The sequence below is a fragment of the Vicugna pacos genome, chromosome 18 (assembly GCF_048564905.1).
Source record: "Vicugna pacos chromosome 18, VicPac4, whole genome shotgun sequence".
Lineage (NCBI taxonomy): Eukaryota > Metazoa > Chordata > Mammalia > Artiodactyla > Camelidae > Vicugna > Vicugna pacos.
This window is the reverse complement of record NC_133004.1, coordinates 40,615,756-40,642,765: the sequence shown is the minus strand read 5'-3', so window position 1 is coordinate 40,642,765 and position 27,010 is coordinate 40,615,756. Positions and strand designations below refer to the sequence as shown.

At 47.1% G+C, this 27,010-nt stretch overlaps 1 protein-coding gene across 1 annotated transcript in view; it reads left to right on the top strand.

Annotated features, from left to right (window-relative positions):
* COL26A1 (collagen type XXVI alpha 1 chain) overlaps window positions 1-27,010 on the top strand; it is a 190,129-nt gene that overhangs the window by 13,145 nt on the left and 149,974 nt on the right. Inside the window, exons 2-3 of the mRNA XM_072943162.1 lie at window positions 9,863-10,075; window positions 22,517-23,087. Of these exons, the coding sequence (XP_072799263.1) occupies window positions 22,930-23,087 (158 nt within the window). The 5' untranslated portion in view covers window positions 9,863-10,075; window positions 22,517-22,929. The remainder of the gene's footprint in view (window positions 1-9,862; window positions 10,076-22,516; window positions 23,088-27,010) is intronic.

The following is a 27,010-nucleotide window of genomic DNA, read 5'->3' as shown; positions in this document are numbered from 1 at the left end:
CTTCAGTGCCCTGGTTCAACATCCTGCTCCCCACCCCCAAGTATTTTTCTGGTCATTGTTTTACAAAAATGGGATCATGCCGTAAGCATTATTCTACGTTTTGTTTTCTTTATTCAGTAATACCTTGTAGAAATTGGTCCAAGTCATTTGTTGTAGTTAAATTGCATTTTTAAAGGTTGTATGCCATTTTACAGTCTGGATTTACCACAGTTATTCAGACATTTTCTTAATGATGGATATTCAATATGTTTCCAGTTTAGGGCTACTAAAAGCAATGCAACAATAATGATTTTGAATGTCTAGCTTTACATACTAGTGCTTTTACTTCTATGGAGTTTAAGGGACAGAAATAGGGTTGCAGGGTCAAAGGGTGAGAAATCTGGGCATGACCTAAGCGGTACCTTTGCTTAGGGTTTCTCACGAGGCTTCAAGGAACACGTGGGTCTGGACTTCAGCCACCCTACAGCCTGGCTGGAGGAAGATACACTTTCGCGATCACTCATTTGGTTGTTGGTGGGTTCCAGTTTCCGTGGACGGTTGGTCTGAGGGCCTCGGTTCATTGCTGGCTGTTGGCCAGGGACCTCCTGCATTCCTTGTTATGTGGGCCTCTTTATAGGGTGACATATAATATGGTAGCTGGCATCTATTAGAGGGAGCAGGTGAGAGAACAAGCAAGATGGAAGCCATAGTCACTTTGTACTCTAAGCCTAGAAGTGACATCCCATCACCTTTGGTGTGTATTCCTTAGAAATGTGTCACTAGTCCAGCCCGTACTCAGGTGGAAGGGATTACACAGGGCTTGGATTCCTCTTATTCCAAAGGGCCAAGAGAACATTAACTCATTTTCCAGCTTCTGACTTCTATTTAATTATACTATGTAATATTTTATAGTTTATATAATCTATTTGTCTTAATACCTTATATATAATGTATATGTGATATATTTACATAATTAAATTAAATCTAAATACAGTATGTAGAATAAAACATAATGTGTATTTGCAAACCTAGTAAATACAATTTCAAATAAAAAATTGAGTGTTGGTCACCAGCATTCCTGCTCTAAAGGAAATAATAGAGTGTCTTTTAGGCAGAAAGAAAATGACCCAAGTCATTTGGTAAATAGCTGGATAAAGTTAATAAACACTGACCATTTAATATAATAATGTCTCATTGATTTTTTTTATTTGGGATAGGAATTAATTTGACTAAAAGAACAGAACTCTATTTCAGTGGCAACAATATGGTGTGAAGCTGGTAGTCTGGAATTGGTATAGTAGCTTAAAAAATGGCCTCAGGCACCAGGCCTTTTCCACACTTTTTTCTCTGCTGTCCTAAGGTTTAGTTTTTGTTCTCATGCTTATTACCTCATAGTCACAAGGTGGCTGCTGCGCCGCCAGCCATCATGCCTACAATTAAGGAAAGAAAGGGGAAGAACCAGTGTTTTTCCGGTTGAGTCTGTCCTTTATAAAAAATTGACATTACTTAGTTATAATTTACATATAATGGAGTATATCTATATTGTCTTCTCTGAGTTTTGAAAAATACATAGACTCATATATATTTACCATCTTACTGTTTTCCTCAAGATACAGAATATTTTCATCACCCAAAAAGTTCCCTCGTGTTTCTTTGAAGTTAACTCTTTCCCACCTCTGGCCCTAGGAAACTTCTGTTGTACTTTTTGTCACTAGAAATTAGTGTGCCTGTTCCAGAATTTCACATAAGTGAAGTCCTAACATTTATTCTTTTGTGCCTGGCTTTTTTCACCTAGGATAGTATTTTTGATACTTCTCTATGTTATGTGTGTTAATAGTTCATTCCTTTTTCTTGCCGAGTAGTTCTCCATGTATGACTGTATCATGCTTTGTGTCTGCATGCACCTTTTGATGGTGAATTTGGGTGGGGCTGCTTTAGTTTGAGGCTATTATGAACACAGCTGCCAGAAATAAAGCTTTGTGTGGGCCCAGGTTTACACTTCTCTTTTGGTAAATACTCAGGAGTGGAACTATTGGGTGATATGTCTATATTTATATGACTACATCTATGTCTACATCTGTATCTACTTCTTACACACATGGTTACACACACTTGGTTCCTGGTTTCCTATTTATTCACTTGTTATAATCTGTTACTGTCATTGTTTATTTTGATGCTCAAATTGTCCTTGATTTGGCTGTTGGGAGCCCCTTCAAGCTGGTGTCCTTTTGAAATATCTCTATCCTTCTGTGAGCTCTGCCTTACTTTTTGGCACCATTACATACTCCCAGGTGGTTATTTTACTAGTATTACTTCATAACTATCAAATATTATACATATTCTTTTCTATGTATTTAAAAAATTAAAAGTTTCCAAAGTCCAAGGAACCTCAGAAAACATGTTCCTTTTCACACCTGAAAAATTGGGGGGAATTTTGCACCCTCCTTCCTGGCTTTTGGGGGCATGAAATATATACAGATTTCTGGATGGGGCTTCGGAAGAACTGGTGCCAGGTGCTTGGGTTCCAGAGACGCATCTGCACAGTCCCTGCTCCCAGGGAGCTCCGAGTCTAAGTGGGGAGACCTTTTATAGTGCTTTTCACCTGATGAAGTTCTTTCCCAAGTACAGTCTCTCTTTAATTCACGACTGGAGCTGTTACTAAGAGGCAAGTGATGAGTCCGTACCCTAAGCTGATGTTAGGGAAAAGGCAAGAACCATCAGGCTTTGCAACAGTTCTCCTTTCTGTGTGAAAAGACGCCACTCCTCTGTGCCCGGAAGTGGCTTTGCCCCTCAGTCTGCACCAGCTGTGTCAGGTCCAGAGCCAGGGCTTCCTCGGCCCCTGTGTTTCCTGAACCTCACTGGGAGGTGCTACATCCCTTAAAAATCCATGACTTCTTTGTAGAGTCTTATTCATGTTTGGGGTCCCTGGACCCAATATAAAGCCTAGTGCCCAGTAGGTGCTCAGTAAATTTCAGTTCCGTCTCACTCTCTCCCAGCACATGCGTGCAGACACACATACACTGACACATTCATTTACTCTATGAATATGTGAGTTAATGAAAGTTCCCTTATACTTGCCTTGGGGCTTTAGTGTTTGTTTCCAGGTGACAGAAATAAAAAATGTGAACCGCTTTACATTTCTTGGATATATGCACTATATAAATTTGGGGTTATTATTCTAGTAGATTATTGAAATACTTTGCTTTATGACTTTCATTTTAATTAGAAGAGGTTGACTTCAGACAGCTTAATACCTGGCCTTTGGTTCTGAAGGGAGCAATATGACATTGGCAGGGGCCAGGACTGGATGACCTAAGAGTAATTTTCCTCCTGATTCTGTGACTTGATGCAATAAAACCTCTCACTTGAAAAAAAAAAGTTAAAGAAATACATTTGACATATTTCAAATCCTTTCTATAAATTGTTGAAAAGATTTAGTATAACCGCCAGTCATAAAATCTTTAATTTGAGTTGACCTTCCATGGTCCCAATTCTTACACATGCAGTTTTTATTACTAAAGAATAAATGATGGATTTCCTGTTATTCAAGGGAATAAAAATGCCCTTCAATCACCTCCTCATACAACACAGAGATTTGAACATATTCAACTCTCAACTATAGGAATGATCACAAAATGGTTTGTAATCTGAAAACATTTTGTCTTCTATTAATGCATGCATCCCTTATTTTTATTATTGTTTTTTAAAAGCTCTAGCCAAGGATAAGGTTCAGCAAGTTTGGTTTAGGGCAAAAATCAATAAAATGAAATTATTTTTCATCAATTCCCATTAGAAAACCTGAGCTGTGCTTTCAATATAAAAAAAAAAAATCTCCCAGCAGGCTGAAGATAAAACTTTTGGCAAAAACAATGAAATGGGATGTGGCTTAACCAGGACCTTTTGTCTTCATTTGGCAGTGTCCTGCATGTGGGCTTTGGGGAGGCAGTTGTGCAGTGGAAAGAGCACTGATTTTGAAATAAGGCAGAATTTGAAATTAGCTGCATGATCTTAAGAAGACTGCTTATACTGTTGGGCTCAGTGGGAGCCAACATCCAAGATGGCCCCCTGAGTCTCATCTCTTGGTTTCCATGCTCTTGTGTAGTCCCTCTCGCACTGAATGGGGCCGACCTGTGTAACCAGTTGGGTAGTGAGGGATATGTGACTTCTGAGGCTGGCTGGGTCATAAAAGGACATTATAACTTCTGCCTTCCACTCTCTTTAATCAATTGTTCTGGGGCAAGCCAGTTGCCATATCTTAATGAAACAGACTGCCCTGTGGAGAGCCCCTGGCGGTGAGAAACTGACGCCTCCTGTCTACCAACTGGCATCAGCCTACCAGCCAGGTGAGCAAGCCATCTTGCAGGTGGGTCCTCGAGTTCCAGTCAAGCCTTCAGATGGCTTGCAGCTCCGGCCAACATCTTGATTACAATCTCATGATAGATCCTGAGCTACAGAAACTGTCTGAGTTAATAAACGCTCATTGTTGTTTTAAGGGGCTACGTTTTGGGGTAATTTGTTATGTAACAATAGATAACTAACACAGAGCCTTAGTGTCTCACCCTTTGAAACAGGGCTTCTAAACCAAACCTGTAGGGTTGTGAGGAGGATTGAATGAGATGAACATACAGTCTAGTCCAAGTTCTGGTACGTTAGGTGGTTAGTATCTGGCTACCATCACTTGTAACACTCTCAGATCTTTAGAACATTGTGATGCTTTGGACACACCCTTTCCACACACTTGATCACAAGTTTTCCCACTACACTGACTGTACCTCTTGAGCACTAAAATTCTATAATCTTTCTTTGCTGCCCACCTGCCCCTGCCCCCCCACCCCCACCCCAGCTCCTTTGGAGGAGAGAGCATTTATATGTTTAATCTATTACGAATAAATTAATGCCTTGGTGAACACATGATAAAGTCCTGCTGAAATTTCTTCATGTAGAGTTATTTCACTCTTGCTGAACTTAGCTCATTTCCTGCTTTTTTGACTTAGTTTGCTGCAAATTCTGTACCTTTGCTTAAAATGAAGGTCACTGTGCATTAAGTGGGCAGCTGCAAATTCCAACTGCATTCATTATGGAAAGAAGTCTTTAGTGACACACCTCCCACACTGAGTTTTGGCTTAAGAGCCAATTAGATCATGTAAGCGTGTGGAACTGTTACTGACAATGCCTAGAAAAGACTTGAGACACCTGCGGATTGCTTAGAAGACCTGCGCTACGAAGTGTGCAGCCTTCGTGCGTTCAAGGAAAGATTTACTTTCCTAATGCAGTTTCAGATTTGGTGCATTGTCTCTTCCTGGGCCAGGCTTTGATCTGAAGTTTAACGAAGATGATTCTAGAACCTTCTTTTCTGAATAAATGCCACCCTCCTATGAAGCTGTTTTAAAATGTAGGCTTTATTATTATTCAGGTCTGGTGAGGCCAACAGATCAGGAGATGACTGCTATTGGAAAGACAGTTTGTTACTCACAGTTTTCAGGAAGAGTGTGCACATCAACCTATTGGGGCGGCCACATGGGGAAGCACCAGGGTCAGTCACAAGGCAGAGGGAGCAAGGGAAAACTGTGGGCAAGAGCCTTTATTGTGGTTTTTGCAAGGAGTGAGTGTGACAGGGTCAGCAGGGTTAGGATTGGCTGGTTTGAATAATTTCATGGGGCGCTGGGAAGTAGGGGCTGTCCCTAGTTTCCTGGTAGCTGGCCCTGGGGTGATTAGGGCAGGGGGATAGTGGTCCAGAGGTGGAGAGCCTGACAAAGGAGGTTCTTGGAATGTGGGCTCCAGATTGGTTGGTTTGCTTATGAGAGGCATGCTCAGTAGGTCGGTGGTTTACTGTCTCTAGGAATTAGCTAGTTAGGGGTGGGAGATAGTCTCTCCAGGGTCAAGTCCATGGATGTCAAAGCATTAGAGACGCATGGTTAATACAAAAGCCAATCACTTAATAGTAGTTAACACATTGCAAAATGTATCTTCTGACTTTTAAGAACGGTCATTATCTTACAGACTTTATTTTTGCCACTTTGTATGGATGGATTGAAAGTTTTGTTGTTGTTGTTTTAATATGGTATATTTAAATCTTTTGTTAATAGGTTGTATTTGGAGATTTAATTATTGTGTGATGGAGTGCAGGCCCTCTTTCACGGGTGGGAGATCTGGGATCAGGAAGACCCTGATTGGAGGGATGCTGCCTGGCATCCTGCATGGGGAGGAGGAGCCGTGAACAGCTGTTTCCTCGTGGTGGCGCCTGCACTCCAGGCCAGGCTCGGAGAAGCATCAAATGTGCCCTCGCAGAATAATGCTGGGCCGTCATTTCCCAAGAGACAAGAGGAACAATTTTTTTCCTCCTACGAGGGTAGATTGTATGTCTCCTGAAACAATTGCTATTTAACTTGGAGAGACGTGCTTGCCTCTTAAATAGGGAGGAAATGAGCTGCAACGCTGGTCGACGGAGAAACTCAAGTGGGATCCCCCAGAGCCTTCCTCAGCCAAGGGACCACCACTCGGACCTGCCGACAAAGTCCAAGGTTCTGGAGACTGCAAGGTCCAGGGAGGGAGAGAAGAGCAAGGTCTCCTCTCCCTGTGGGGTGAGGTGGAGGGGTCCATAGCAGGGCTGGGTCCCTGAGCTGGAAGGCTGGATGATGGAGTGGGATGGAGAAGGGAAGATTCAGGAGAGCTCGGGGTAAATGGAATCCTCTGCTATCTGCTTGCCAACGTTCTTCCAAAAAACTCAAAGCTCAGTTTTGTTTCATTTGTGTTTGTGTGTGTGTTTAAATAGGTAACATATTCCCATGGTTAAAAATAAGAATGTTAGAAAAAGAAAAATCCAGAGGGAGTTTCTCTCCCAGCAGTTCCCATCCACCCTATTCTGTACCTCCCTCTCCAGATATAGAACCACTTTGATTTCTCACATGTCTTCCATTGTTTCCTCATATAAGCAAATATTAGTATATGATCTTATTTTTTTCCTTTAGCACACAAAATTCATCATATTCTGTATGTCTTGCTCTATGCCTTCCTCTTCTTCATTTAGCAGTATAGCCTTGAGATCTTTCCATATCTGTGTGGTGAGAGCTTTTGTCTCCCTTTTCATGACTGTATAATATTCCACTGTGTGGATGTACCATACTTTAATTAACCAGTTCTGTTCTGATGTACACTTGATGGTTTCCAGAATGATACTATGCAAACCATACTGCAATGAATGACACTATATGTATCTAATTTCTGACATGGGCTGGTGTATATGGTGGAGGAACTCCCAAAAGTGGGATTGCTGGGTTAAAGAGTATATGCACTTTTGATATGAATAAGTAGAGCTAATTTGACCTTTACCTAGACTGTGCCTTTTTGTGTTTCCACCAGCAATATATGACAGCCCCTATTTTCCTTCAGTGTTATCAACAAAGTATATTATAAAATTTACTTTCAAAGTCCGCAAACCAACAATGGCTATGTCTTGGGATAGAGATATTTATGTCAAAAACATCAGCTAACTTCTGTGATGTGTTTCTCCTCTTACTTATCTGCTGGTAGTTCACATACAACCTGCCCAGTGGGTGAGATGTTCAGACACAGGCTGGTGACTACTTGGCCTCAGCAGGGAAGTAGTCAGGGAGGGTAGGAGTAGATCATGGATGGGGTTGGACTAAGTGTCCTGGGATGCTCCTTCCATCCTGATTGTCTGGTTTGATGATATGTCTCATCTAGTGATCTCATTTTCTTCTTCCCTCCCAATAAAACTTACATATTGGCGTCATGTTCTAAAACATTTGGTAATTGTTTTCTCCAAAGGCACACTTTGATGTCTAAGTATATTTCAACATTTCAGGGACCAGCTGGTGGTGGAACTGACTATCCGGGTTTCCTTTTCCTCATGTGACAGCCAGGCTGAAGGAAGGCTTGCTTGGGTGTGGAGCAGAGCCAGGTGATTTTGGCAGCCCCTCTCGGAGACGTGTTCTGGGAAACGTGTCCCTTTCTCACACAAAGCAGCCCAGCCACCTGAGCAGACCCATTCATTGATCTTAATCGCATTCTAAAGTCCCTTAGGAATCAACCCAAACACAAACACGGAGTGTTTCCTACATCACTTCTCTTCAAAGCACTTTGCCATGATTATCTAATCAATCTTCATAGCAGGTTTTGAAAGGAAAGATGGTTTTCCTCAGGCCAGGGTGACTGCAAGTCAGGCCATCACAAGGCGCAGAAGGCAGATTTCCTGTGGCTTTCCTCCCATCAGCCGCCTCTGGGAGAGTCCTGCTCTGTTTCAACCTCTGCCTTCTCTCTTTGAATCTCTCGATGGAAGTCTGAGGCTCAGGATCACGTTCTCTAGTTCATGAGCTGAAGACCCTCGCCCATAGCCTTGGCATCTCAGCTTTTTGGACTCTGTCTAAACACTAGTAAGATGACTTGGGGTAAGCATAAGTCTTTGTTTGAGCCTCTGTAAGGTAAAAATAACAATCTGCATGTCATGAGATCATTGGGAGGATAAAATGAGGTAAGTGCATGAAGATGCTTGACACAGCATGGCCAGAATTCATTCATTCAGGCAAAACAACGAACCAACCAACCAAACAAATAAACCAAACATCATCCTCATCAACAACAACATGGTCTGACCCAATCAGCCTGGTGGCCACAAGGAACACATCCCCGCAGACCAGACAGCAGTGTTGCAGGTGTTGCGTGAGTAGCTGTGTGAAGCAGTGATGCAAGGAGTCTGGGCTCTGCAGCTGGATGACCTGAGCTCAAAGCCTGGTTCCACCGCTTCCCAGATGGGTGATGTTGGAACAGTTATTTAACTGCTATGTGCTGTAGGATCCTTGCCTGTAAAGTAGCCGTAATAACAGTACCTGCTTTGGGAGTGTTGTGAGGACAGTGTGCTATGTCACCCAAGGCACTCAGCTCAGTTTCTGGCACCTGGGAAAGGGCTCCTTCCCCATCAGAGTTTATAACTGTGCAAACGTGACCCAACACCAGGGTGACACTGTTTCATGGACTGGTCTTTTTCCATAGGCATGAAAAATTGCTAAGAAAGGCACTTAAGATAAGTACAAATTAGAACCACAAGAAGAGCCAGGAAGTGGCCCGACTGTGTTGTGTAAAGCTGTCAAAGCTAAACCGATTAGCTACATACGTGCCCTGCAAAGAGCAAGTGTGCGGGGTTAAGGACTGATGGAGTCCACAAAGGATTCCCTTAAATGTCCCTCACGGGTTTCCAGTTCACAGCACAGCAGTGGTGCAAGGGCTGGACAGGATGCTGGGTGACGGGATGCTGGGATGCTGGGCTGCAGGACAACGGCGTAGAACACAAATCAAAGATCTGCTCACTCCTACACAGATGGCAGGAGAGCCTGGTGCCCTAGACGTGAAGTCCCCCCACCCGCAGGAAAACGAGGCATCAGGGTTCAACATCACATCGCTTCTGTCATCAGCTAGTTATAAGGGAAGGCCAGAGAATTTAATGAATTCTTACTTGCAGAGAGATCTCTTTGACCCATCTGAAGACTCTCAGAATGGTGAAGGAGATTAATCAAATTGTTTGTGACAAAGACCATGAAAACAAGAGAATTTAATTTGAAAATTAGGAGCATGTGAAAACAAAAAGGCACAGTTCTAGCCAAACCACTTGAGGCGATCCTCAACATTCATATGGGATACGTTATGAAGTCAAGGAGAGGCTGGGGAGCAGGAGACAAGAACACGATGGTGACCGAGGCAGAGGGGATGGGGAACACCTAGTTATTGTAAGGAAGTCAGCTAACACTTGCTGAGTCCTTGCTCAGTGCTACGCCCAATTTTAAGCACTTTGTAAATATCAATTTGTTTAAAATTCTCAACAACCCCATAGGTAGATACGATCATTACCTTCATTTCTATTTTATGGAAGGTAGAACCAAGGCACAGAGACTGACCTGTTTGAGGCCATCCAGGATTTGAATGAAGGCTGTGCGAGGCTGGGCCCCAACACTCTGCTGCTTCCCTGTACTCATCCCTGGCTGGTGCCATCATGAGGTGGGAGGTATGTCTGGATCTGGGGAACAAAGCAAGCTGGTGACCAGACAGTTCCATCTCCGAGGGGAGCCTCTAAACCCCTTAACAGGTAAGGGGGCACACAGACCTCCTCCTCTTCCTCCTCTTCCTGCTTCTCCTCCTTTTCCTCACCCTCCTCCTCCTCCCTCCCCTTTCCTTCCTCTTCTTAACTTGTCAATATGGACAGTTTGAAATATATACCCATCATCTGCTTCCACACTTATCAACCTTGTCCCACCACATTTTATCTACCATCACCACTTTTTTTTTTTCTGGAGTATTTCAGAGCAAGTCCCAGACATCATGTCATTTCACCAGTACATACATGTGTTTAACAGATAGAGGCTTAAAAAAAAATTACCACCATGTCATTATCACACCTAATAAAATGAACAATGATTCCTTAAAATGGCATCTAACATCCAGTCCATATTCACATTTCCCCGATTGTCTGAAAGACGTTTTTACAATGGGTTTGTTCAAAACAGGATTCAAACAAGGGCTATCCTTTGTATCTGGCTTTTATACTTTAAAGTTCTCTCTGTCTTTTAAAAAAATTTAAACTTTTTATTTTGGAATGCTTTTAGATTTATCAGGAGATTATAAAGCTAGTACAAGAATTCCTGTGTACCCTTCAAGGAGTTTTCCTTAAGGTTAATATATTATACAACCATGTGCACTTGTCAAAAGTAATAAATGAACATGAATGCATTACTATTACCTAACTTAGGAGTTTATTCAGATGTCATCGGTTCTTTCCACCAATATCTTTTTCCTGTTCCAGGATCCAGTCCAAGATACCATGTTGCTTTTGGTGTCTCGTTAATCTAACCTAAAATTTTAATCTGATTCAATCACCTTAAAAAAATTCATGCCATTAATGTTTGAGAGAAAACAGGTCAACTGGCCTGGACAATGTCCTGCATTTGGATTTAGGTGGTTGCTTCCCTCTGGTGTTGTTTGACATGTTCCTCTGTCTCCTGTGTTTCCTATAAATTCATGGCTATATGTAGAGGCGTCATTAGATTGAGGTTGCATGTCTTTTTGAGGCAGGGGTTCTTTGTGGATGATACTGTGTATTTCTTATTGCATCATATTATGAGACACATAATGACTGGAGTTCCCACTTTCAGTGATTTTTGGAGGCTCTTTTTGAACCCACGTGACATATCTGTTCTATCTACCATTGCACTTTTTCAAAGATCATGTTTGCTCTCTTTGGATTACTATTCTTTTGGATTAGACAGATCTTTTTTGCAATGTCTCCTTAAGATGTTTCTCTATTCAACTCTTACAGAGGGCAGAGTATCAATGCCAGTCATTCTTCCTTTGAGGTAAACACACCCAAGGGTTCCCATCATTATCAATGGCAAGAAATTTGCAAAACAGGAACCAAGACGAATTACCTTTTCCCTGGTCTTCCGAGAGACACTGCAAATGTGGAGCGTGCCAGGGGTTGAGCTGTGCCTGGAATGCGAGAGGCGAAATGGACTTTGCAGCTTTGCTTGCTTCCTCTCATGGGGAGCGTGGCAGAGTGGAGAGCTGGCTTGGGGCGGTGCAGCAGCCACTAGACACGGATCAGGGCCCTGCTGTGAGTTCTGGGAGCTGGTTAACCTTGGGCAAATTCAGGGCCATCGGGTTCAGCCATGCAGAGTGTGTGCTGCATAAATCCAGGGCCAGTCACTCCCATAGATTGCAAAGTGAACGGCAGCCCCTGCAGTTGTGCAGTCTGCAACCTACACAAACATGTGTGGCCACCCTGGGAAGTTACACTGCACTCTGTAGGCTCCAGTTTTATCTTTTATGAGCTGTCTGCCCCAGTCTGGGTCCTGGCAGGAAACAGAATGGACCCTGGATTGTTCAAACGAAGAGGCTTCAATGAAGGAGTCCTTACAAAGGTGTGCGCAGGGTTAAGGGAGCAAACGAGTGATGGGGAGACACTTTGGGATGAATGCGGTTGGGGCCTCCTGATAGCTGGAGCATGGAGAGAGCCCACGTGGGCAGCATCTGGAGCTGTGGAAGGATGCCGTTATTGCCAGATACTTGGGTGCTGAAGCCGGGAAGGAGGGAAAAACTACCCTACCTTTGCTCTCACTCTCCCCCTGCCCTCATCTCTTTTGCTGATTCCTCCCATTGGTTGGACCCAGGGCAGCCAGGTGATGCCATCTGTGGGGTTCAGCCTCCCAGGCTCAGAGCAGGGCAAAGAAGGGGGGGGCAGTGGGTCCGGAGGGGAGATGCCAAACAGAAAAACCAGAGCATTAGGGGATCTGGGGTTGGATATTAAATCTAAGACCCCTTACAACTTGCTACTCTTTCATTCTGGTCACAACTCTTTAAAAAAAATTTCCCCTTTTTGCCCCCTAAACCACATTGAACCCCGACAGAAGTAAACAGGGACAGGGTCGGTGTGTGAAGGGTCTGGAGGTAGGCAACAGGACGTGGGTCAGAAACCTGTGGAGAGCCCCCTAAATGCCCAGGCACCACTCAGAATGAAACACATGTCTTGGCCCTGTGGACCCAGAGAGGGACACCATTGTCAACGCCACCAGCTTCCCTCCTATTCTAGGGCAGTGTCCACACCCCACCCCCGCCCCCCTGCCAGCTCCACAGGTTTCCAGCTTCTTCTCTTGTCCCTTCTCTGGCTTCACATGATACTTAGAACCATCTGGACCTCCACCCTCCGCCCCCGCTTGCTCCATTCCACCCACACCAGCCTCCTTGTTCTTCTCTGAACGTGCCACATTCTAGCATATGCTGTTCCCTCTGCTTGGAACTTCTCATGCTCACTCCTTCACATCGTTAAAGCCTCTGCTCCAAGGTCACCTCCTCCCAGAGGCCGGCCCCACCTCCCACCTAAAGCAGCATTCTCCATCCCTTATAACACCTGAGCATTTAAAATGGAATTTCTGTGTTGATTTCTTGTTTATTGCCAGAGCCCGTGAGCAGAATGCAAGTATCCTTATGTCAGGTCTGTTTTGTTCATAATGGTAGATTCCTTTCCAGCAGTTTTATATGAAGTAAAGAACAGTTTCTTCCTTTTAAGTTATTCTATTGGTTTTGTTAGTGATATTCTTTCGAATGATTCTCCTGCTGCAATGAAAAAAATGTTCATGGTGAAGTGCCTGGCATGTCACAGGCACTCAGTAAATACTTGTCAAATGAATCAGCGAATGGATGATCCTGCACATGTTGGGGGTGGGCCGTCAGAGGGTGAGGGAGGCGGGAAGGGGTGCAGGGCAGGCTGTGTGGAGAGTTGTCCTGGCTGGTTTCCCTCCCCTTGATCTGCTCCATGACTTCAGAATCCCCATCCCCAGTGTAGATTTATCTCCTGAGTTCCAGGTCTGTCCCTCTGGTGAAATATCCTCCGTGGTTGTCCTAGAGGCATATTCACATTCAGTGCATCCCCAAATGAATTCCTTTCTTCTATCACCCCGCCTGCCTGCTCCCCCATTCTCGCTTTAGTTCATGGCGCTTCTAGAACTGGGCAGTGTCTGCCATGACTAAGAGCCTGGACCCTGGAGTCAGACTGCCTGGATCCAAATCCCAGCCCTGCCTGTGACCTCTCTGTGCCTTAGTTTTCCCATCTGTGAAATGGAGATAATAAGGGCATCCACCTCATTAGACTGTTGGGAGGAATAAAAGAGCATGTGGTCTAAGGTGCTTGGGACAGTTGGGATAATGGTACCCAGTATAACCCTTATGATCACTCAGTCTCCTGAGCAGGGGACCCAGAGTCGTCTTGGACACCCCCTCCCCACTTCGTGATCCCTCTAATTCCATGCTGCCCCCACAGAAATAGAATGTAAGCTTTAGACGTGATTTTTAAATTTTTTAATAGCCACATTAAAAACATTTAAGAGAAATGTGGAAAATTAATTTTAATGCTTTTATTTAGCCCATTATCTCAAAAATATAATGTCAACGTAGAACCCATATAGAACTTATTAGTGGGATATTTTACATTCCTTTTAAAATTTTGAACTAACTCTTCAAAGCCTGGCACATGCACCTCATGTTGAAGACATCTCACTGTGGACGAGACACATCTCAAGAGCTCAGTAATCACAGATGGTTGGTGGCTACTGTGTTGTGTCTAACTGGGCAGAAAGTGTGGGGAATTCTCCCTAATCTGCTTGCTCCTCACCATCTCTGCTTCCAATCAGGGTTTCTGCAGGAACCTCTGAACTGGTTTCCCAGCTTCTCACCTTTCCTGCTCCTGTTTGCGCTACATCCTGCAGCCAGAGAAATGTTCCTCAGATGCAAACCTGATCATTTCTTGTCCCCGTTTAAGCTCCCCAGGGGTGCTCCATCCTCTGTGAAGGGGACGACTTCGGCCTACTAAGCCCCTAGTGATGCGGCCCTGCCTGTCCAGCCGCACTGGCCTCATCTCTCGCTCTCACCCAAGTCCTCTCTGATCAGACGTCTGCACATTCCCTGCTCCTGCCCTTTCCTCTTCTGCATACTCTCCTTGCTTTCTCTCCGCAAACTCCACTGCATCCCTAGGTCTTAGCTCATAAAGGGCTCTTCTGAGACATTTTAAACCCCCATAGGCTGGTCCGGCAGCAGGTCCCTCTCCTGTGACTTCCTGCTCACCCCGTGCAGCTGTCACACTGCTTGTAGCTGTGGGTTCATTTATCTCTCACCCCAGCTCCTCTGGGTCCTGGGCACTGAGCCACATCCAGTCTCGTCTTAGCTCTCCCAATTTCCCAACCCTGTGTATATGACTTCCTCTGGGATATGTGTTTGTAAAAGGAAAGAGTGAGGGATGATTTCAGAGGAGTAGTTTGAGACCAGGTCATGAAGGGCTTTGAATGCCAATTCAAAGAGAGTTCAGACTTTGTTCTGTTGGCAGTGGGGAGCCATGGCAGGTATTTGAGGGAGAGCAGCTGGGGGGGAAGGATGAAACCAAGAGGGCCTTTTGGCCTGAGTATCAGGATCAAAGTGAAATCAAATTGAAATCCTTGGCACCCTCTGCAAAGATCTGGAGAGGAATGACATGATCTGCATTCTAGAACCATTTTTCTGAAAATCACTTGGGGAAGACTGGAGAGAGGAAGTGAGGAAGGAAGAGAACTCACGTGCATGGAACTTCCACTAAGCCCAGCTCTCTTCAAATATTGTAGGCATAACTGTCTATAGGTATGGATTTCCCAGGTGACCCTAGGTGAGAGTATTATTTTCACCCTACACAGAGAGAAGCGAATTGAAGTTCAGGGAAGTTAACAAAGTTGCCAAGAGCATCCTGTAGTAAGTGTCTGAACCGGGGTTCTGTTGGGCTTGGATGCTTGCTGTAGGGCTGGGAGGCAGCGGTAGGGACACCAGGGAGAGATGCTGGCAGGACCAAACAGGTGCTGCACCCTGAGCCTCTGGGTAGCACCAAGAGGTGCCCGCTAGACTCTGGGGCTGCTTCACCATGGCAGAGTCCCTCTGGGTGGCTCTGTGAATGCCCACAGGCCAGCTTGAAAGAGCCCATGAAACAGACAGCTGCATGTGGGTTTGAAGCAAAACAGTTACTGTGTCCCCTCTTCCCCATAAGATTTGGATTAAATTGACAGGGTCTTCGGGTCATATCCAACGCCTTAGCTTTAATAGTGCCTTAATTTTAAAATCCTTGAAATAATTTTTGGCTCTCCTTAAAGCATGAAAAGATTTGCCCCCAAAGCCTTTAATTCTGCAGTCATCTATTTTTCCAATCAAAGGCAACTCCATGCACTTTCATGGTCTAAATTAATGACTCTATAATCAGAGTTCCACTCTGACTGCCTTATCTCCCCCCACCGCTCCCCTTTATTCTGGTTTCTCAATGAAAGGCTTATCTAGAACTTGTTTCAACTTCAAAGAAACACTTCATGATAGTAAATTGCAGTGAGGTCTTATCAAGTGGAACCACCTTTTTCATTCTCTTTCTTCTGGGTCTCAGTATCGGTGCAAAGCTACCCTTAGGGAACACGACCTGCCTTCCTCTCTCCGTTTCAGCAAAACATGCCTTCCAAGGAGCATGGGGAAGGTGTTTTAGATAATGTAGAACAAAGACCTTCACGGTAAATCCTTATGAGATGCTGGCGGGCTGGTATTTAGGGGGCTATCCAGAGACTTTTGGTTTGAAAATTGCACCTGACAATTCTTTCTTAAGTGCTAAACTCAGCTTTGGATAGAGATGTGAGTGGGGCAGTCTCTCTTGAAATGAATGTCAAGTTCCTTCTTTGGTCTGGTCATCTACAGGGCCCACCTGTCATTTTCATTTGTGGTTTTCTCTTTTTCTTTGTCACATACAAAGAAGGAAGTACTCAGAATAAACAGTTGTGTTGCTCAAGTCCCCAAACTTTAACAAATGTCTTCCAGATGCCACTTCTTGGAGGGCAGCTCGACCCTTTGGCCCTCCTCTTCCTGGAGGCTTGGGAGAACGAATGGAGTGGTTCATTGATTTACTCAGATATCCAGCTAATATTTATTATACTGTGACTGAGTGTGATGTGGTTAGGCCCAAGGAGACAGAGATGGGCTGGTAACTACCCTTGTTCTTAGAGTGTGTGGTGTGTGACGGGGGAGATAGCAAACTTGTTAAGAAGTAAGCCTGGCAAGTGGAAGTGGGTGCAGACATTGAAGGTTGTGGAAAGATCTCTGGGAGCCCAGAATGGGCGTTGTCCTAGTTGAAGGGATTTGGTGAAGAGCTGCATCCTGGAGAAGGCTCACCAGAAGGAGACAGTAAGGGTGGAAGACTTAGTTCATTCCAGCTGCTGTCACAGAATACCATGGACTGGGGAGCTTATAAACAACAGAAACTTACTGCTCACGGTTCTGGATGATGGGAAGTCCAAGATCAGGGTGCCAGCAGATTTGGTGTCTGGTGAGGCCTGATTCCTGGTTCATAGATGACCATCTTCTCGCTGTGTCCTCACATGGCCAATGAAGGGAGCGAGCTCTGTGGGGTCTCTTTTATAAGGGCACTAATCCCATTCATATGGGCTCCACCCTTATGACCTAATCACCTCCCAAAGGCCCCACCCCTGAATTAACATCACATTAAGGGTTAGGATTTCAACATATGAATTTGGAGAGGACACAAACATTGTCTATAACAAAAACATTCCAGACAGAGGGAGCAGTCTGCAAAGTCATGGCCATGAGAAAGGTCTTGGCATGTGGAGGGGATGCAGTGGAGGTCTGTTTCAGCAGGAGTGAAGGGATCACACTGTGTTTTGGAAGGAACTTTCTGGCAGCCATGTGAAAGAAAGGGCAGAGGGAGGGGAGACAGGTGGCCAGGGAATCTCTTGGGGAGTTATCCTAAAAGCCCTTGGAGGACCTGACAAAGGCCAGGCAGAACAAGGGCTTTGGTGGTGGCCGTGAGAGCTGGCAGGGGTCGGAGGGTACAAGGGGTGGATTTAAGAATTATCTAGAGTAGACAGGACTTGGTGACCCCATCAGATATGGGGCAGGGGGACTGGATTTCAGTTTGGGTGGTGGGTGTGCGGTGACACTGTGATACGAATTCCAGGTGGAAGAGACCTGGGTCGGGTTGGGGCCAGCCCACACGGCTGGTGAGCAGGGATCCTGCTGCTTCTGCAAGTGGACGAGTGGGAGCTGACATCCATTGTGGACTTTGTGAGTGGAGCCTGACAGGGGCTGTGTCGACTCAGAAAACAGGGGGCACTTTTTCTTGATTCGTGCAAGTGTGGGCTGATAGTGACCTTAGAGAGGCGAGTTCTGCTTTTAACCTTCTGAGTTTGGGGGCCTACCTGAGATGAGGATGGAGTGGTCTGAGAGGCGGTCGGTGGCAGCAGCCTAGGGGCACTCAGAGGACTCAGGCATCCAGAGCAGAAGGACTGAGCAGCAAAAGCCCTGCCCTGTTGGCGATTTCCAGGATCTGGTTTTTGCCCACACCTTTGATTTTGCTCCCTGGATCTGCAATCCCCACCGCACTCAGCCTTCCAACTTCGGACCTGCTTATAAGAAGACCTTGACCCCCTAAGGCCACCCATAGCCTGAGCCTGATCCCTGAAGTCCCACAAATGACTCCTCCTGATGGCTTTTCTCCTGAGCCCTGGGCTTCCAGGGTGGAACTGGAGGTGAGAATGAAACCCTAGAGTCAGGGGTGGGGGCAGAAGGAAGGTGTCCATGGGGGACAGAGCCCTCACTCACCTGGACAGCTGCCTTTGGGCAATGGCCTCTTTCCAGCTCTAGTCCCTAGTCTGTGGGATTCTATTAGAGCAGCCAGACAGACTAAAACATCCCCTTGCCTCATTTTTCACCCAGTAATCTCATTCAGTTCCTAGGAAAGCATTTGTTTAGCTGTGGCTACATTAGTCAGCAGTCAAACTTCTTATCACCCTGTTTGAGTTGGGCTTTTGGCCTTGGCAATTGGGCAGACTCCATTTTTTGTGTGTGTGTGTGTGTTTTTAGGTTTTGCTTTTAATACTTCTTTTTCCCTTCCAAACTTGTGCTTAATATCATGGGCTATTGTAGACATCTAATTTGCTGTCTTTTTTTTTTTTTTGTCATTCTTTATTTCTTACAAGAGAACACAGAGCAAGTCGACTTGCTAAAGCCATATGTAAATGTGAACAATGCAGAAACGACCCAGAGGCACGCCGCTTTTGTCCTCATTTGCTGTCTCCTGAATGTCAGTTTCACTGCCAATGTTTAGGGACACAGGGAAGCTTACACTTGTAGGTATGCTGAGCAAGAAATTGTTCCCTTTTATAGGGCTGGGTGGAATTTGGGGGTATCCAGGTGAAGAAGAAAGTTCAGAGAGGGCGTCTTCCATTATGTCCACATTCTGCTCGGATTTTGCCCTTGGCCAAGTACAGAAAGCTCGCAAAACAAAGAAGCCCCTTTGTTGCACCGGTCTGGCTACCTTGAGTCAATCCAGCTCATTCCTGTGCTGTCCTGGGATCCGGAGCAGCTGGGAGGGTGGGCTGCTAGACAAATCAGTATGAAAACCAGTCCGTTCCTACCATTGCCTCCCTGAACTTCTGGGAGAATTGCAGAATCTGTGTCCTTTGGGGGCACTCATGGAGGAGGGGGAGATTTCTGTTTTCGATTAACAGGAGGATTTATCATGCCAGAAGGTCAATATTTACCTTGGCTTCAGCTTGATGAGTATTTACTTCTCTGTTCAGTGGCTCTCTCTGCTGACTTCAGCAGAAGCGAAGGTCTGCTTTTTGTCTGCCCAGGAGGATGCTGACTGATATTTTCTTATCAGAAAGGCCTGGAAACATCATTGTGGTGGACCCCAGTTCTCTGATGTGTGTGTGTGTGTGTGTGTGTATGTGTGTGCTGAGGGGGTTGTCTTCTCCCACCGAGAAATATGATCCTTCTTTGTACAAACAACTCCATTTCTAAGGTGCTTTTGAACTTACAGAACGGGGAGAAAGCACAAGATCACGGTCTGGTCACTGCTCTCATCTCCTTGTATGAAAAACGAGGAGATGATGAGAACCTGCTGGTTGGTGTCAGAGCTGTGGTGAGCTGTTGAGGAATTAAGGGCTCAGTGACGCCCTGCCGACCCTTATTTGTCCAGTTTCCTTTTTTTCGAGGTTTGGGGCAGCTATGGGATGCCCAAAGGTAACCAAGGAAGAGAGGAGGAGGGAACCAGCACTACAACCTGGGTCTCGACTCCAAGGCTTTCATGCTTGATTTCTTGGGCTCTTGGGAGCAGTGGCTTCTGCCTCTCCTGAGGCTTTTACATGCATTTGGTGAGTCAGAAGCAGAGACCAGTACTTGCATGGAGTGCAGAGCAGAGGCCAGCCGGGGTGGCTAATGTTTTTAAGGATGCACTGGACATTCAGAGGGTACCAGATGCTCTTTGTATCAGGGCTGCTCAAACTTCCCCACTTTGCCGCCCACCACAAGTGTGCTTCATTTTGAAAAATAACACAAATGGCACATTCTACTCAATAATATTTCCATGTTTGTTGTAATTTTTTAAAATGGAGGTACTGGGGATTGAATGCAGGACCTCGTGCATGCTAAGCACACATTCTACCACTGAGCTATACCCTCCCTCCTTCCATACGTGTTTTAAAATAAAGTTTTGTTTTCAGTTGTTGACCATGGAGAAAGATGTACCAGGTTTATCCTGGGGCTCCAGAGTCTTCTGAGAAAGCTCCAAGCACGTCTGGGTATGCGCCTACTTGGCCAGCCTCACCCTGGGGGGTTTGAGAAGGGTGGCATTCTTCAATTTTATTTCTCACCAAAGCTCTGAAAATGATAATAATCATTAACGTTTATTGAACATTATAATGTGTCAGGCACACAATTCCAAGCACTTTAGGTGAATAATTCATTGAATTCTTTTAGCAAACCCATATATTAGGTGCTGTTATTATTCAGATTTTACAGAGGAAGAAGCTCAGAGATGTTAGGTAACTTGTCCAAGGTCACACAGCTAGTACTTGTTGGATTTGGGCTCTACTATCCCTGGTGGTCTCTGGGGGTGAAGGAGGGATTGGACTGTGATGCCACAGAATCCTTCTCCATTCTCCTTGGCTCCCATGGCCCTGTTGTGGGGTGCTGCAGCTGGAAATCTTGCCTACAAGAGTGACGGCTTACTCAGGTTGGGTGTATCCACTGTTGCCTTGGAGATTGGAGTGGAGGATGAAGGGCAAAGTGAATTACAGAAAGCCAGAACTGGAACGGTCTTCAGAGACAAGCCAGTCCACTCTTCATTTTACAGATGAAGATGATGGGGAGGACCAGAGAGGGAAGGGGTTCACTCCAGGTCACCCAGCAAGTCAGCAGGGGAGCCAGGAGCAGACCTGGGGCTTCTGGGTCCAGGTGATATGTGTGATATCACATTCCTTTTCTTGATTTTATGCATCTTTGTCTTTTTATCCCTTGCCCTCTAAATGGAACCTCTTCCTGTTTGCAGACCATTTGTCCAGACTGCCTGCTGGCTTTTGAAGGGTGGGAAAAAGGCCATCTTAGAATACTTGCTTCTCTAATAGCTTTCACTACACCTAGCACAGTGCTGGATAAATGCAAACAGAAGTTTCCCAATACATGTTAACGGGGCCAGAATGAACTTTTGGTCTTAGATGTGAAAGAGGACCAAACTTGACCAACTGCCTTAGTCCTGAAGTTTCTGAGAAGTATTAATTCTTTTCCTAAAGCTTTTCATCCTAGAAGAATCCTGCAGTTATGGGATAGTGTTATCCCTTCCTCTCCTTGGTGCCACTAGCTTGGGTGCAGCCCATGGCACTGGAAAAATGAATTTAAGATAAAAATGAAATTCTTGTTCCTTTACTGAAATGCCTACAGCATAAAGCCAATTTACAGCAACATGGAATTCCTCTGGTCTTTAAGATTTCAATATGCACGTAAAGTAAGGGAAGGAGGAAGACAGATGCTTACAAATTCCTGGTGGGGGGGAATGACCTCATCATTTATGAGGTGTTGGAAAACTGCCCAAGGAACACAGTTCAGATTCCTTTTGGGGGAGGGACTGAAAATTCCCTGATAACCCAAATTCTCCAAATCTTTTAGGCCTTGAGAAAGGGATAGAGGGCTAGATGAAGGAAGTGGTCCTAGGTCCAAGAGATGTTTCCCATTAGGAGGCTGTGCACTCTGAGATGGCCTCTGTCCGTCCTGATCCCTAGGTGGAAACTCTGGACTTGGGAGGTGTGGAAGCTCCATCTAAAAGGCCCAGGCAGGATTTGAGGGAATTGAGTGGGTAAGGATGGGCAGTTTGGGGAGAGAGAGTGAAGGGGGTTGGATGTGATATCTTGGGATATGTACTTAAGAGGGTACATATGGATACATGCTGGGATATGTAAACAAGAGGACAAAAAGCCTTGCTAGCGAGCCTTTTCCTCCACGTTTTCAGCAGCATCTTCCTGTCTTTCTGTAAAACAATCCCACAGTTCTTTTTACCAGGTGGGTTGCAGTCCATTACGCACTTCCATGCTTGATGCCCTTTCTCCAGTCTTACCAGCAGTTTTCAGACTAGGAGTTGCCCACTGTGCACAGGGGCAGAGCCAGCCTCAGGGCCTCTTCCAGCCCCTAGGATGCTTTTGGGGAGAATTAGAAATAAGTCCTTCAACCTGAGGAATTGGGCACAGGCTGGATTTCAGGTCCCACCCACCCTTCGTGCTGGATATAAGCACTAGGGGGATCTTGTGGTTCAGAAAAGATGAACCTGAGGCCAGGCTAGCCTTGGGGTCAGTATGTGATCTGAGACTCAGCTTTCCCATCTATAAAAGGTAGGATTGTATTACATCTCCCCTCGGCTCTTTTCCAGATATGATGCCTCATGAATCTGTGTCTAGGGACAACTTTGCAGCCCAAATTGAATGCTTCCTTCATTCCCAGCTACTTCTTAGCTTAGAGAGACAGCTGGCAAGGTAAGGGCCGGAGATGAAAGGAGGAGAGGAGTCTGGGTGTGCAATGATCTGGCCCAAAGAACCTTAGACAAGGAGCGTGTATTTTACTTGCTTAACTTTTTTGAGCCTTAGTTTGTACCTCTGAAAAATGGGAATGGTACCACCTAAAGTAAGGATTAAACATTTCCCAGGTGAAATTGCAGGGCAGAGGGGTGCTCCATAAGCATTTGCGATCCGAAGAGGGAAGGTTCTGAAGAGCGTGTGTGCCGGGACCCAGGCACAAGATCTGGCTTTCGGGGCACAGGACTCCCGGTACCCACAGCGCAGCAGGAATCCCAGCTCTGCCGCCACTGTCTCCTCCTCGGCCCCGGACCGCCAAGGGTTAATGACAAAGCCCCACGCCCCCTTTGACGGCGCAGAGCCCACCTCGCCGAATTTGAAAAGGCGGCCCTGAGAGGCTGGGCGCCCCCCAGGCACTTCCAGCTTGGACCTGGGCTCCGCTCGCTCGGCTCCCGGCCGGGGCCGCGGGTTCGGTCCGGCCGCCGGTGCGCTCCTGACTGTCCTCCCGCCCAGGACTCCGGGTCCCCGCGGGCGGCCGCGCAAGATGAAGCTGGCTCTCCTCCTGCCCTGGGCGTGCTGCTGCCTCTGTGGGTCGGCGCTGGCCACCGGCTTCCTCTACCCCTTCCCGGCCGCAGCCTTGCAGCAGCACGGCTATCCCGAGCCGGGCGCCGGCTCCCCCGGCAGCGGCTACGGGAGCCGCCGGTGAGTAGCTGGGGGCGGCGGGGACTGGGGGCACAAGGCGGTCGGGGGCTAGGGGCGCAGGGCAGTCGAGACCCAGGGACCTGGGGGCGCGGAGGTGGGGCTTGGGGCTTGGGATGGGGGCGCGGGGCGACGGGGCTGGGGGCGCGGACTACGAGGGCCGGGGATGCGAGCGGTCGGGGGCTGGGGGCACAGACATTGGGGGTTGGCTCAGGGCGTTGGGGGCGCAGGGGGGTCGAAGACTGGGAGATAGGGACTCGGGTGATCAGGCGCTGGGGGTACGGACGGTGAGGGCTGGGGACGCGGGGCGGGGGAACCGAAGGTGCGGGGTCTCTGGCTGCACCCAACCCCCCAACCCCTTCCTTTCCTTGCTCTCCCAACCTTCTCCCCTTCGGTTCTCGGCTCCGGGTGGAGGTGGCTCAAACGTGCGGCGGGGGGCGCGCGGAGGGGCGACCGTGGCTCTCTGCGGCTTGGTGGCTCAGTTTTTGGACGTTTACCCGCTCACGTGGCTCCGCCGCGCTCACCTGCGCGGCCGCGGCTTTGTGTTGGGGAGCAGGTTCCCGCGATGCCAAGGCCTTTCGTCCTGGCCCCCTACTCTCTCTTCGGCCTCCAGGGACACCAGAGGGACGATTCCGTCCGGTCTTTGGGGCTGGGCCCGTGGAGGAGCCGCGGCTGCGGCTCCCCAGCCTCCTGGAAACGTGGAACCGGCTCTGATTAGGTGACTACTTGGTGGGGTCAGAGAAGGAGCAGGGTCACCGAGCCTGCGGTGCGGGGACCCACCCGCGGCCTCCTCCTCCACCGGCAGATGGCGCCCTGGTCAGCCCCGGACGGTTAGGGCAGCGTCTCCTCACCGGTGGTTGAATTCCCTCAGAAAACGTGTAAGCAGTCAAGTAGAAGTTACCAAACATCCTCGTTTGCGCAACTCACTCGAATTTAGCTTTTCCCATTTAATAATAATTACGACTCACACGGCTGTAATAGCCTTCTAGAACACACAACTTGCATTGGTACCATCCATCTCTTTTGATCCTAAAACCACTCTGGGGTAACTATGAGAGTATTATCTTTCCTTTAACCGACAAAAGTGAGGCTCAGAGAGAGGTCCTCAAGTTCGGTGGCAACTCAGGACTCACCTGTCTTCTTTCTCCAAATCCTGTGCTTTCTCTGACATCACTGTGCACATCCTTATGGAGCAAGGCAAGAGAGGGGTCCCAGTTCTTTGGTCCTCTTTGATATTTACCAACCCTTGAGAAGGCTACCGAGATGAATTCTGGCAATGACTTATATCAAGGAGTCAGGGATATTTTGTGTTGGGAAGAACGTACACTTAACGGCTGGATAAGGCAGAACACAGAGGAACGTAAAAGTGCTTCTGGAAAAGTTTGCATGCAATTGCATTTCCTTCTTTTTGTTTGGAAGTACTTACCCAAGGCTTCTGTTAGTATTATTCTGCAAATCCCCACAATAGTGTGGCTTCTGCACACTTCCATATGAGAACAGTTTAAAAATGAAGCTTTTCAAGTCGCAGAATGATATGTATAGCATGATCTCACTTATGAAAAAAATTCAATCTGTATCTAGGTATCTATGTACCCAGAAAAAAAGTTTGTAGGAAACCATTTTTGGCTACCTGTATGGAGAGACGTGGGGCTGGACCAGGGGAGAGAGTGAACAAGGACTCCCATTTTTTCCTCCTCTATCTGCTGTGTCTTGTTTGCATGCTTTACAAGGAGCGTGTATTCACGTATTATTTTTGTAATTAAAAGTGAATTTGTGTTGGGGGGCAGGGAGAGGCTTCTGCAACTGGACCGTGCGTGCTGAGAGGAACCAGAGGGGATGTCCATGAAGGGAGCCATTGCACCGGGATGGGGATTCTGGCGTTTGGTGGGCTGGAGCTTGGGGACTTCCGGAGACACTTGGAAAGAATAGTTTTAGCACAAATAAAAAGAGGCTCGAATGAATGTAGTAATCTTCCAGAACTCCTTCCACCAGGATGGGAGCAGGGAGAAGGTATAATTAGGTTCAGGGAGGATCTGGGTGAATTTGTGGAAAATGGATTTCCGAATAGGATGCTTGGCGGTGTGGAGGAGGCTTGGGGCAGGTTCCAGATGCTGCAGATGGATGCTCTGGAGTGTAACTGAGCCCTTCCATGCAAAGCCCAGCGTGGGCATTGCAGGCACCTGATTCGGGTCTGGGTGGATTACAGGCTGGAGTTGGCTGGTGTCGCATGTTCCTGTGGCTTATGAGCCCCAGAAGCAGAGGGCTTGGGAACAGCGTTTGGCACGGTGCTCTTCACAGCTTCAGACCCCCGCTTGGCTCCATATGTGTGTTAACGGTGGCTTGGTTTCAGCTGATGGGCAGAGCGACAGGGCCTGAAAAACAGTCTTCTTTCCCCTGTTGGTGGTTTGTGTTCTCCTTTGTGTGTGTGTGTGTGTGTGTGTGTGTGTGTGGGAGGGTAGACACCTCGGCCTGACATGTGCTGGGGGCATCTTGCTTTACCCAGGGGTGCTCTGCTCTGGTCACCTCTATCAGAAACCCAGGGTGGACCCCTTCAGTGAAGCTATTTTGGCAAAAAGAGGATCCCAGTTCCTTAGAGGGCTGTTTCGAGTAGAATCTTGCAGCTCTGCATTGGGGCCACTAAGGACTTTTGTCCGCCACAGAGCTGTTCAGATGCCAAATAAAAGCTACAGGGAAATGTAACGTTAATTGGCCAGGAGGGCTGCACAAGGGTGGAGCCCCCAGCTCCCCAGCCCAGTTCTTCCATTCTGCCCACGGGAGGATCTGTTGGTGAAATGTACATCTCACTCTTCTCCCCGCCTCCCTCCCCTGACCACTCCCTCCCTCCCTTCACAGATGGTAATTAGGAGTCTTGTCTGTTGTCTCCTCCACAGCTCTGTATCCAACCCTGAAGGGTCCAACACAACACTGAGTGATCAGGGCACAAGGAGTGAGAACCAGAGAAAGGGCACCCCACCCAGGATGCACATCTCTCAGCTGGGGAGGGAGAGGTTTTAATTTGGATAAAAGTCTTAATATTAATTCTGGGAGTGGGAGTGTCCTTCTGACTAAAAGAAACCAGAAGCGCTGTGAGACCTGCCCGGATTTTCGGTAAAGGCATGAATATATCCAGGGGCCAGGGACAAAGGACAAAGTTGCTTTCTGCTTCGCCCCCAAAGAATGGCACTCAGTTCATAAACCTGTTCCTCCTGTCCAGGGCCCGAGGCACCAGAACAAAGGGAAACCACACACTGTAGGGCAGCATATCTACCGGTTATGAAGCAAGCTAACGGAAGGTTCAGTAAGTAGGTTCTGTCCTCCAACCTTGATGAGTAATACCTTCACAATGACCTGGAAAGCCAAATTCAAAGGAGGCACTTTTAGATGCTTTAGAATTCTGTTCTGGAAAATGGTGGCAGGGGGACGGCTGGCCGTGGCCCACCCTCTACCCTGGATTCTTCCCACACTCTTCTGAGGGCCTTTATGAACCCCCTCAACCTGCTGCACGTCCCAATTCAGTCCACCTCCCTTGGCCTCGGAGTGGGCACACTGGCTGTGGGGTCTGCCCTGGAAGGATGGCCTGGGGAGAATGACCCAGGTAGTGGGCGCACGGCCATTTGGGCAGGGAACCTGAATCCCAAGAGTGAGGCGTAGAAGGAGGCAGAGGCCTGGGTGGGAACATCCTGTGGGTCCCATGGACTTGTCACCCCACAGGAGGGGCACAGCTAGAGGGGCCAGAGCAGGGTCCCTCTGCTCGGTCTAAGGGCCACTGTGCCTCTCACCTGGATGAGGTAGGTTTCCAGCTCTACCCCTAGTTCCCCATGTGAATTGCAGGTATTACTTAACCTCCTCGAGCCTTTTCCTGGTCTTCCTGCTGAGGACACCATGAAGGCCAGGATGCTGGGCAGGAGACTCGTGTATGAGGCGCC